This window comes from Bos indicus x Bos taurus, chromosome X (assembly GCF_003369695.1).
Source record: "Bos indicus x Bos taurus breed Angus x Brahman F1 hybrid chromosome X, Bos_hybrid_MaternalHap_v2.0, whole genome shotgun sequence".
Classification (NCBI taxonomy): domain Eukaryota; kingdom Metazoa; phylum Chordata; class Mammalia; order Artiodactyla; family Bovidae; genus Bos; species Bos indicus x Bos taurus.
Genome location: NC_040105.1, coordinates 11,438,568 through 11,451,038, shown reverse-complemented (window position 1 = coordinate 11,451,038; position 12,471 = coordinate 11,438,568). Strand labels below are relative to the sequence as shown.

General features: G+C 41.8%; 1 protein-coding gene across 7 annotated transcripts in view; it reads left to right on the top strand.

Annotated features, from left to right (window-relative positions):
* GPM6B (glycoprotein M6B) overlaps nucleotides 1-7,562 on the top strand; it is a 161,616-nt gene extending 154,054 nt beyond the window's left edge. For 5 of the 7 annotated variants that reach the window (XM_027533083.1, XM_027533087.1, XM_027533086.1 and 2 more), the window contains 3 exons: nucleotides 1,943-2,016; nucleotides 2,876-2,941; nucleotides 5,506-7,562. In XM_027533083.1, the coding sequence (XP_027388884.1) occupies nucleotides 1,943-2,016; nucleotides 2,876-2,941; nucleotides 5,506-5,655 (290 nt within the window). In that variant the 3' untranslated portion in view covers nucleotides 5,656-7,562. Of the gene's footprint in view, nucleotides 1-1,942; nucleotides 2,017-2,875; nucleotides 2,942-3,952 lie in introns of all 7 variants that reach the window. The other 2 variants (XM_027533088.1, XM_027533084.1) reach the window with 1 other exon arrangement.
* Nucleotides 7,563-12,471: the final 4,909 nt, after the last annotated feature.

Here is a 12,471-nt window from a genome sequence, read left to right as displayed (position 1 = left end):
GAGAGACAGGAGACTCAGGAGAGGAGATCTATAGCCACAGGAGATGAGACCCTGGACAGGAGAGTCAGGAGAAAGACCCTGGAGACTCAGGAGATGAGACTCTGGAGACTCAGCGAATGAGACTCAGGAGAGAAGACCCTGGACAGGATACACTATCGACTCGGGATAGCACCCTCAGGAAAGGACACCTAGGATACTCGGCAGAGCAGACGAGCCTTAGGCTTAGCAGACAAGACTCAGGAGATGAGACCCTGGTGTCTCAGGAGATCAAGAAAGGAGACTTAGGAGATGAGACTCTGGAGGTTAGACCCTGAAGACTCAGGAGACTCCGGAGATAAGACTTAGGACAGGAGATAAGACCTAGGCTAGTCTTGAGAGGAGACTGTAAACAAGACTCTGGACACTCAGGAGATGAGATTCTGGAGACTCAGGATATGAGTGGAGACTTTGAAGATTCAGGGGAGGACATGTGGCTCTAGAGACTCAATGACAACATAAAATCCAGGCATATTTTAAAGTCATCCAAAGGGACTCTAACAAAGCTGAGCGCTGGATACCTATTCAAACATATTTTTCTGAGTGGGCACTTTACCTAAGTTCAGTTCATGTTGAGAGGCCACAGAAAGGGCCATGGTACCTCCTGTCCATCACTGCAAACCAGACATCCCTCCTGAATGAGAAAAGGCAGTTTCAGTAGTACTTCTGCCCAGAATGGTGGAAATCCTGTTCTTGGCAGGATCAACTAGGGGGAAAAAGTTTTCCATTAGAATTGAAGAGGAAATAATTGTTCTTTCAGAGCTTTTCTAGAAGAGCTTTCTTCCTGTCTGGCTTATCCTCAGCATCTTACCTTGAACCATAATACAAAACTTAACCTAAAATGCCCCTTGCACTGAGCTCTTCTCATAGAGCCAAAGGTTCAACTACCCTGTTCTTTAGAATAGATGGAAAACAGAGACTCAAGTTGATTTTTTAAATATTTGTAAATGAATATCTAGGTGCATGTATCATTTCCCTACTCTTCAGCATTCACTACAAATGTCTGGTCATCAGTAATCATTTTTAAAAATCTTCTGTCCTTGAAATCAGTGGTTTCATCATTTCCCATTCTCCTGAAACAAAGACTTACTACTGGTCCATAACAAAGGTAGAAGGAATAGTTTTTAAGTATTTTCCTTTCTGACCTCCTGGGAGACAAGAGAACTTGAGGTGTGTTTCATATTTAAGGGCACATAGAGGCAGTGATGACAGAAAAAGCAGCAGCCGCCATGTGGACGAGGTGACCACGGAGGGGAGTTGGATACAGCAAGGACACCACAGGCTGAGCTGGCCTCGCTCTGTGGGGAAGTACAGTGATTTTCCAAGCTTCCAATTGGACTTTCAATCCAAAGTAGTTCTGAGATACTTGTAAAACACAACAAAAAGGAACAGAAAAGCAAAGACATACAAAATGGAAGTGCAGATTACAGAATATAAACAAATTCCTCTGTCAAATTGCCATGAACCTTTCTGAGCATAGCCTCTCCCTTTCAGAACGGAGTCAGGGCCAACCATGGTGAAAGAGCTTGAGGAGCAAGGCCGCAGACCATGACGTTCAGGGCGAGATGTGTTTGGCTTGAGGAGGAGGAAATGCCTTATAAGGGCGGGGGTGGGGGTTGTCCTGCAGCTGTTGAACTCGAGTTCATGAATATCAGCTCAGCTAACCAAAGCATAATTTGTCCAATTATCTCATGGACTAGTTGCCTTTGTTCTTGCCCTGTTGTCCAAAAAGGACTTTTTATTATTCCAGAAAGTTTCTTCTGCAGAGGGCAGATACATCAATTGTTGATGAAGAGCACAGCACGTGATTGTGTTGTAATTGCCTCTGAAAGTGGAGGGGCCCGGTACAAGCAGGGGTGCTGGCATTTGTGCTAATCACTAACCTTCTGCTGGGATTCACTTCTAGGAATCATCCCTTGGAATGCTTTCCCAGGAAGAATATGTGGCTCGGCCCTGGAAAACATCTGCAACACCAACGAGGTAGGCCCCGGCCCCTCAGCTGGTCCTAGATGACCACTGGGCACTTCAGGCTGAGGCAGAGGGTGCTCCTAGGGAGAAAGTCCACGAGGGCTCTGAGCCACCATTTTCCACCTAGACAATGGCCCTGTCCATGGCTGAATCCAGAGTGACGGTCCTGCGCCACCAGACAGCTTTCTCTTTTAGGGATATTTGGAGAGTGATCCCAATCCTGCCCAGTCTGAATATATCTCGATTCTTCTCTTTCATCTTCAGATTCTTTTTCAAAGTAGAACATTTGTCATCGGACCAATGTAAATTTTCACATAGAGGATTGCCCTTAATTTGTATACAACTGAATTTTTATACATTGGCAACTTAGTCTTTTGTTTAAAGACTGAGTTGCTGCTATTGCTTGTTCATCCTTACTTGGCAGTAAATCCTGACACACTATGGTTGAAAAATCTCTCTGCCCTAGAACAGTCTTCAGGCATTGGCTTACAACTGTATATAAAAGCAGATTCTCAAATGCACTGGTGGGAGCTTGCATTTAAGACGATCCTGACATGGTTTAGGAAGGAACAACCGCAATAATCAGGGCCCGCTACCTGGCTGCTGGGTGTGTACATCCACGATCCGGGCCGCAGGTGGCAGGCATGCAGGAGCAGGATAATACCCTGTTCGTGGGGAGCAGCCCCAGCTGCTCCCATGTAATTGGCCTGAGGTGCAGCCTCTTGCCAAGTTCTGAAAGCTCCCCAGGTAAGCCCAGCATGTGCCCGGCCTTCAGAAATCAGCCCTACAGAGGAAAAGGGAGCGTGCCCAGAATAGAGGCGGCCATCATTCCCCCACAGAATGCTCACCTCGGTGCCCGGTTCTCTCCTAGTTCTACATGTCCTATCACCTGTTCATCGTGGCCTGTGCTGGAGCTGGCGCCACCGTCATTGCCCTGGTGAGTGCTGGCCCCCTTCCCTGCAGGCACCATCCTAACAGATTTCCCTTCCAGCCAACACACCTGGGACTCTGCCTTGGTTCAGGTGCCCCTATGTAAACGTACCCCGTGTCTAGCCTGCAGGAAGGACGAGGTGCTGGTCTTGGCATTCATGGTAGGTGATGAGATTCAGATTCAGTGGGAAGAATCCTTTTGCCTCTGTTTAAAGGCATCTTGTGGGGTATAACTTGTGGGATATAATGCTAATTTATGAACAGTGTACCCAAGGCCGGCAGCAGTGTGCTCCGTCCTGACCGGAGCTTGCTGAACACATGTATTTTCTCTGTCAGGCCCCCTGCAGTTTCCCTGCGCTTAGGAACACTAGACGGCCCTTTAGCACTCTCATGAGGGACCACAGAAAGAGTGAGGTCACAAAAATGCAAAAACCAGGGCACATGATGAAAAAGACGCTTGTCTACAGCTTGCCATAGCTGCCAAGGCTGCCACAGTTGCCTTGGGCATGTCAGCTTTTCTGCATTCTGTGCATCTGCGTGGCCGTCAGTGCTGACCTGAGAGTTAGGGAAATTTTAGCACAAGGACATATTCACAAATACGGAAGATACCACCACACAGGTGTGCATCTGTGTGTATCCACATGGACCGAAAACTTGGGAGGGCTTGGCTTGTGGTGTCCAGAGTTCTAAGGTGGGTAGAATGAGGGGGAACCTCAAGTGCTGAGAAATGAGGAAGTGAGTACTTCAGAGTTTGTCCTATCTTTGATGTCATCCCTCCCCACGTGGAGGCAACCCTCTGTTCCCTCAGGGTGGGGACCTGTTCTCTGGGCTGATGACTTATATTGTATACGTGAGACTCCAGAAACTTGAGTGTGCGAGATATAATGGGCTTACAAATGGCAAAAAAGAAACACCCTAGGCTCTGAGCTGGCTCCCATCCCCGGCCGAGTTTAGAAGTATCAGGGCAGCAGCCCACACTGCCTGTATCTTACTGTCCTGTTCTGTTCTCTTCCACCAGCTGATCTACATGATGGCTACCACATATAACTATGCGGTTTTGAAGTTTAAGAGTCGGGAAGATTGCTGCACTAAATTCTAAGTTGCATAAGGCCAATAAGGAGCTTTAGAGAGCTATATTCCGTAGCGTGAAGTATCACTGACCCCCAGACTAAAGCAGAGCCTAGGCTTCTGCAGTTTTGTTACAGTAATTTGTAAATCGCTTTAGTCAACTCATTTTGCATGGTAGATTACTCAAATGACTTACCGTACATGAACTCCAAAATGATGATGAGATCTGGCTATTTCCACATTGTGGAAAGGATTCAGTTATTTACTGACATTGGTGAGCAGCCACTGAAAAACAATGTCTTTGTTTTTTAACAAAGTTCTTTGAACTTAAACTCTGAGCAGTATCTCTAAGTGAAGTATTAAAACTGGAATACCTGTGTTTTCCATTATTTTTGCTTGCTTGATAACCCATTTCAGTCATGAACACAAGCACTGAAGATGAATTGGAAGAGACCCGTTTTCATCTGGATTTGGTCTTCTCAGACTCTGTCTGGAATATTTAAAATCTGATTACAGTATTTTTAACGATTATAGGTCTCATTACCAAATAAATGCCCCTCAAATAAGCTGATGAAAATCTGAAGAAAAAGAGCTCACTTGTTATCTCTCAAGAAATGTTTATATGTAGTTTTATTTTTACACAACACTATCAGTCCTTTCAGAGCCCACAGAATGGATAACCTCACAGTGTTGGATTGGGGTGAGTAGTAACTGATTCCTCATAGCCACTTCTCAAACTGCACGTAAGATTCTAATGGGGAAAGTAATTGTGCTTGGATCTGAAAGTCTCCAATATGTTGAGAAGGAAATATAAGGAACTTGATATATAGATATTGCAGGAAAGATGAGGAAAATAAGTGGAAAAGAAGCATTTGCCACATCAAACTGTAAAGAATGATCATAACGATTTTGATGTTTTGTGAAATGAAATCACGGCAGTTATACATGAAAACTAGTTTCACTACTAAAAGTGTGTTAACACAGAGACTGCATGCTTTGCTGATAGTTCTTAATTTTGGTTTTGACATTGACTTAATTTTTCCATGTTAAATATGTAGTTTTATATTTACTCAAAATAAACACCATTCACACTTTCAGGCCTTTGGGGAAATTGATTTTTGTCCACAGATAGGAAAGATCTTTGCACAACACTCATTCTAAAATAACCACACAGCGTGTTTCTGAACTTTTGCCTTCGTTTTTAAAGTGACTCTTAAAATGGTAAAAAGCACCCTGTCGTATTTCATTTTTGCCTTTTCTTAACAGTAACTTGGGCCATTTTCTCTTGATTCATTATGTTTGTTTACTAACTTTTTTCACCCTTTTAATATGAAGCGTCCTAGCAGAGCTTGCACTCAGTCTCCGATGCCTCTGATAGCAGAATGAGTATTAATCCGGAATAACCCTCTCCATTTTTACAGCACAGAGCGTCTAATCTGCCTTCACAGCTCGCTTTGCCTTCTCACATGCTCACTAGCCATCATGCTCACCCTTCTTTTCCAGATCCACTTCCTCATGATACTGTCTTCTAACTGGGCTTACTTAAAGGATGCAAGCAAAATGCAGGCTTACCAGGATATCAAAGCAAAGGAAGAACAGGAACTGCAAGATATCCAGTCTCGGTCAAAAGAACAACTAAATTCTTACACATAAATGTTTGCCAGAGGGTCTCAGCCAACGAATTTACAGCTCTGACAAATCATCAGACAGCTGCTCTGCAGTACAGATGTGTACCCCACCAAACAAACTCATGTAGAAGTCCAAACACTTCACTGTCTGTCTCAAGCTGCTGGGATGTATTTCTAGGAAAACCTTCCAGTAGGTAACTCTTTTTCTTTACAACAGATATTGGAGGTTTCATGGGAGCCATTTTAAAAGGCAACACTTCAACAAAATGAATATTTATCCTTTTGAAATTTGTGGCATGTTCACAATCCTACCAAGACAGGCTGTGAGAACACGACACCCCTTGATAAGGACCATGCCATAACAGCATCAGGCGGTATGACCACACATTCACTTCTGCCATCTGTCCTCAAACACATCTAAATAGGAGCTAAAATGGAATTGATGTGACATTCCATTTCTGACAGCTGACATGTATGAAATTGTGGCTCAAAGATAAAGTGATTCTTAGAGTTGACCCTTGTAAGAAAAATATTAGCTGGTCTCCCCACCCCTCTTAAGTCCAGGACATACTAATTTCCTGGTCCAATCAGAAATTGTTTTTCTTTCCCTCAAGAATGCTAAAATGAGCCCACTATAATAATTCTGTATTACCTACCATGGATGAAGCTAGATTCAGACTGACAAGCTATCCAAAATCAATTTTGTAATAGATTTCTTTTAAATAAATGTCAGCTTTGCCTTAATGAGTATGTTTTCAATTTCTAAGAACTTACAATAGGTAACCCCAAATCCTTCAAAGAATTTTGTTCCACAAATGTTTTTCTTAATGAAGAAGTGTTACCTTATTAAAATGACCACCACTCAAAACCATTTTTATGTGGTCTAAATAGCAAGTTTACAGTTTCATACCAATTACCCAAAACCTAATTACCAACAGACCACAGACCTCCTACTTTTATAGACTTGAATATTGAATTAATTTCAATTAGGTTTGATATTTATTTCATGTTTTCTTATCTAAAGTTTCCTGGAATAAAGTTCAATATTCAGGAAAAGAAAAAAAAAAAAAAACCCAAATGCTTGAGTTTAAGCCATCTTCAAAAGAAACTTGCCTTCTAAATCATTGTGTTTCAGAACATTAAGTGACTATAGGTATTGGGTATTAGTGATGGTAAACTTTGTGTTGTTCTTTATGAAATGATACATATAACTGTTGGGTGCATCAGTGCTTTTAAAGGGGGCTGCATAATATAATAGGGTTAACTATGTATATTCATGTTAAGAATTAACTTGTGGTTTGGCTGTTTCCTGGATTTTAAACATATCCACGTGCAGAAATGTGTTAAAATGAAAGGAAGCATACCTTTATCAGATGCTATTAAAATTGAACAGCAAGTATAATATTTCATTTGGATTCTCTTTGTTGGTGTTGTTGTTAATGCCTAAAAATGCCTATTTGGATCTTGACTATTTTTTCTTTTTCTAAATCGGGAGACGATCTCTTCTGTGTAGAACAGTTGTTCCAGAATAGCTTGGTGTTTTGTTTTCCTGTTGCATGACAGACCTAAATATTTTTTCCAGCAGTGGAGGTGCTGTTTGAGTCCAGTGTTCTAGAAGAGGCAGTGTCTAAAGCCTAATTTTACTTTTCTAATTCTGGTAGCTCTTACCAGGAATTTTTGAAAGTTTTGTTTAAGTAGTCTAATATTTTTTATGTAAAGAGCATTAAATTTTGCTATGTATAAATTTTTGTAACCTAACAGTGAATCAATATTTTCTATCAGTGCCAAGGGCTTCCTGTAGTTCTATTCAAGTGTTACAATAAATATTTGTAGATAATAGTCAATACCTGTGTATGCTTATTTTAAAGATCTATTTAGGTGGAAATAGCTGTGGCTGTATTAAGAGAAATGAAATAAAAATTATAGCTTCATTCACTTGCCTTTTTACCATACATATATACTCTCTCTCTGTCTTCGGTATGGTGTCATTTTTAAACAGTACGCATAATCAAGATTCTACATTTGTATGGGAATCAAGTTTCCAAGTGCTATGTGTTTCATTTCTGACAGACGCCTCTCTCAAAGCAAGAGCAATTTGAGAAAACACTGTAACCCACTGGGTGGTGTGTTACATCAATTGCCACTAACACTTAGGTATGAAGCTAGTCAGAAAAATGATATACTAATTTATGGGATTAATACAAAGCTTTCTGTTTGGAGACAGTGGGAACAGTGAGGAACCTTCATAAAAGTCCAAGTAACACTGGCTGTTTTACCAACCGAAGATACCACAGTCTATTCAACAACAGGGTCCCATTGTATAGAGCACAGGAAACTATAATCACTATTTTGTAATAAACTATAAAGGGAAAGAAGAGTCTGAAAAAGTGTATATAAAAAACACATATATGTTTATATATACACACACACACATGCATAACTGAATCACTTTTGTATACATCACTAACACAGCATTGTAAATCAACTATATTTCAATTTAAAAAACTAAGCCGCAGAGCTAGATTTCTTACTTAGGACTTCATTTTATAATCTCTTTCAACTACTTACCTGTTGACATGACTATACATGTGGACTGTCTATATCTGACCTTTCTGAGTAAGCACTGGCTTTTGGCACTATTGACGTTTCTAAAGGAGGCACTGCCTCTGGATTATCACCCTTCCCTCACGCACAGCAGGAGAACATCAGCAGTCCAATTATTATGCTGTTGGTCACACAGCTTAACACGTTCTGTTTATGGAGTGTTGTGTGCAGTTATTTCTTAAGTTAATCAGATCACAGGTACTATCTAAAATACTGACAGAAACCCTGCCACAAAATGTAGGAACCTCTAGAGGTTTAAAAGTAAGAGTTTTCCCTTTTTCTAGTTACACATTGTGAAAATTAATTTCTAAGGAATGAAAATCAAGTCAAAATTATACGGGACTCACCTACTCATTTAATAACCAACAAGCAAAATACTCTACATTGAAACAATCCTTTTAGGGCTTTCTAACAGTTCCTAATCCAGGCAAACCTCAGACACTGCAGGTTTGGTTCCATACCACTGTGATGCAGCAAATGGTACAATAAAGAGTAACATGAATTTTTGGACTTCCCAGTGCATACAGGTGTTCTACACCACAGTCTATTAACACGTGCAATAACATTGTATCTTAAAAAATAAACAACATATATACCTTAATTAAAGGATACTTCACTGCAGAAAACACTATCCATCATCTGAGCTTTCAGTGAGCTGTCAACTTTCTGCTAGCAGATGGTTTGAAATACTGTACAGTTCAGTTCCATTCAGTCACTCAGTCGTGTCTCTCTGCGAACCCATGAATCGCAGCACGCCAGGCCTCCCTGTCCATCAGCATCTCCCAAAGTTCACTCAGACTCGCCTCCATCGAGTCGGTGATGCCATCCAGCCATCTCATCCTCTGTCGTCCCCTTCTCCTCTTGCCCCCAATTCCTCCCAGCATCAGAATCTTTTCCAATTAGTCAACTCTTCTCATGAGGTGGCCAAAGTACTGGAGTTTCAGCTTCAGCATCATTCCTTCCAAAGAAATCCCAGGGCTGATCTCCTTCAGAATGCACTGGTTGGATCTCCTTGCAGTCCAAGGGACTCTCAAGAGTCTTCTCCAACACCACAGTTCAAAAGCATCGATTCTTCGGCGCTCAGCTTTCTTCACAGTCCAACTCTCACATCCATACATGACCACAGGAAAAACCATAGCCTTGACTAGACAGACTTTTGTTGGCAAAGTAATGTCTCTGCTTTTGAATATGCTATCTAGGTTGGTCATAACTTTCCTTCCAAGGAATAAGCGTCTTTTAAATACTGTTAGAATTACCAAAATGTGACACAGACACAAAATGGGCAAATGCTGTTGGAAAAACAGCACCAACAGATTTGTTCGGGTTGCCACAGACCTTTAAATTATAAAAATCTTAGTATCTGTGACATGCAATAAAGCAAAGCACAGTAGAAGGAGGTCTGCCCATTTCAAGATCTAGAGGCGGCAATGCACTTTGTGAGTACCGTCTTGTCCTAAATGGTGACACCTGCTGCTAGCCAGTGCAGGGTTACTTTGTTCTTGGCAGTGTGTGAAAAATTACAGATTTTACTTAAGCTAACCTTTTCAAAGTGAGTGTTAGGATGAGTAAAACAACAGAAAGTTTTGAGGAAAAAAAATACAAAGAGAGGTCAGTCGGGTTTGGTAAAAAAAAAAAAAACACTTTTTCTCAACCGCCCCTCCATCTTCCTGTTTGCTGTCTATATACTTACCCACCTGGGGAGGATTTGAACAGACTCCATTTGGGGGGTCTTGGGGAGGCAGGAGTAGGCAGCGTGCAGGGGAGCGTGTCACATTTGGCAGGCTGTATTCACTCGCATGGGGGATGATGTGACCACCTGCTGTGCTGCATAAAGAGAAGACTTATTGCTCTTGAAACAGACCCTAACCTCATCTGGAGTAATAAGAATACTGTTTAGAATTTAAGTTGACTGACAGAGGAAAAAAAAAAAAGAAATGAAGCGAACAAACCCCAAGCTAGAAAACTGAAACACAATAAATGATTTAGACAAGGGCTTTGAAGATGGGGGCGGGGGGGGGGGGCGAAGTAATACTAGGAAGTGTTAAAAGTTATCTGAGGGTTTAGGACTAAGACCATGACATAGGAGCCTCCTGAACTCCCCCTCCTCCCATGGACACACGGCACAGGCCACTGCACACCAAGCAGGTTGTTCTAAAAGAAAAAACTAGCTGGGCTACTCTTACACATTGAGCAGAAAACACCCACATTGAAATGGACAGGAAAGGCTCAGACATAAGACTTACCAGAAACCCTAACTCTGGCACACCACCACACAATCTGGTGGGCACTCCCACCTCCACAATTCACCTTGAGGAGCAAAGGGTTCGGACCCCACATCTAGCACCTCCCCTTTTTATGACTCACCTACAGAAAAGACCATGCCCCAAACACCTTGTTTTAAGGTGTTTTGTGGTGTCCAAGAAACCCACATGGCTGTCACAGCCAGTTCTTACCCAGCTCGAGAGGACTCACCAACTCCCAAGTCTTTCCCTGAAAAGGGTCTATTTACACATATTAAAAGGCTGCCTAAAGTCAGGCTTCTAATTTAGCACACAGGGCACGGCCATCCTCCCCAGGGACCAAGAAACCACTGCACCCATGCTCTGCCTGCTCCAATCACCCATGTCTCCAGGGAGGAGCTGGTACACTGATCTGTGTTGCAGCATCGGCACCTGCCACCCAGGGGACAGATCTGAAGGCTATCCGGCTCTGACAGCCACCAGGACTGGCATTCACAAGGCCTACAGGATGTAGCAGCAGTTCTTACCAGGCACTGGAGTACGAGTACCCCTGCAGCTATGCACCCAGGCCAAGTGCAGAGGGAGCAGGCAAAAACCACTAGCTCCCAGGACCGGACCTAACTGCTCACTTTCCCAGCTGCCATCTGAGAGGTCAGTTTCCCAATCAGCCTGCATCTACGTGCTGACTGTGATCTTCCCCACTGCCACACTGACCAGTCCTGACAACACCCTCAGCCACTAAGAAGCACCAAGAACAAAGAAGGTAGCTTGGACTATCATGAAGGTTTGAGAAGCAACCAAAAGCTTGGGCTGGGCTGAATGACAAAGTTCATCTCCCACAGAGACCACTCTGTTGAGACTGGGAGAGGTGACTGTTTTATCCAATGTACGGAAACCAACACAGACAAAGAAAATGAAGAAAAAAATATACTATATTCCAAACGAATAAAACTCCAGAAATAGATTTTAATGAAATGTAAATAAGTGACTCACCTGAGAGTTCAAAGTAACAGTCATGTAGATGCTCACCGAGATTAGGATAACAATGCATGAACAAAGTGAGAATTTCAAATAGTATGTCTAAAAGCACCAAACAAATCACATAGTTGAAGAATAACTGAAAAATTCAACAGATGGGTTCAACAGCAGACTAAACAAATGGGTAAGCAAATTTGAAGACAGTCACTGGAATTTATCCAGTTAGAGGAGCAAATAGGAAAAAAATGAAAAAGAATTAAGATAATTTAAGGGACTTACAGGACACGATAAGGTAAACCAACTATATACATTATAGAGGTCAATGAAGGAGACAAGAAAGGGGCAGAAAATTTATTGAAACAAATAATAGCTGAAAACTTCCCTAATATGGGGAAAGAAATATTCAGATCCACAAAGTCCATAGCGCTCCAAAAAAAAAAAAAAAAAAAAGAATCCAAAGAGAGATACACACTGAAACACAATATTTTGTTTGTTTGGCTGACCAGGGACTGAACCTGCAGTGGAAGCATGGAGTCTTAACCTCTGGACTTCCAGAGAAGTCCCCGAGATACATTAATTTTGAATCATCAAAAGCTACAGACTAGGAAAGAGTCTGAAAAACACCAAGAGAAAAACAAGTTGGTACATATAAGGGAATACCTGGAAGACTATGGGCAGAAACTGTGCAAGCCAGAGGATACTGAAATGATGTATTCAAACTGTTCAAAGAGAAAAACTTCCAAGCAAGGATACTATGCCCAGTTAAGCTGTGCCTCACAACTAAAGTTGAGAGAGATTTCCCAACAAGCAAAAGCTAAAGGGAGTTCATCACCACCAGCACAGTCTTACAAGAAATGTTAAAAAAAGTTCTTCAAGCTAAAATGAAAAGATGCTAATTAGTGACAGAAAACCTATAAAAGTACAAAACTCACTGGTAAATATAAAGTCAAAATACTCTAATTTTGTAATGGTGGTAGGTAAATCCCTTGAAACTCTAGCAGAAGAATTAAAAGACAAAC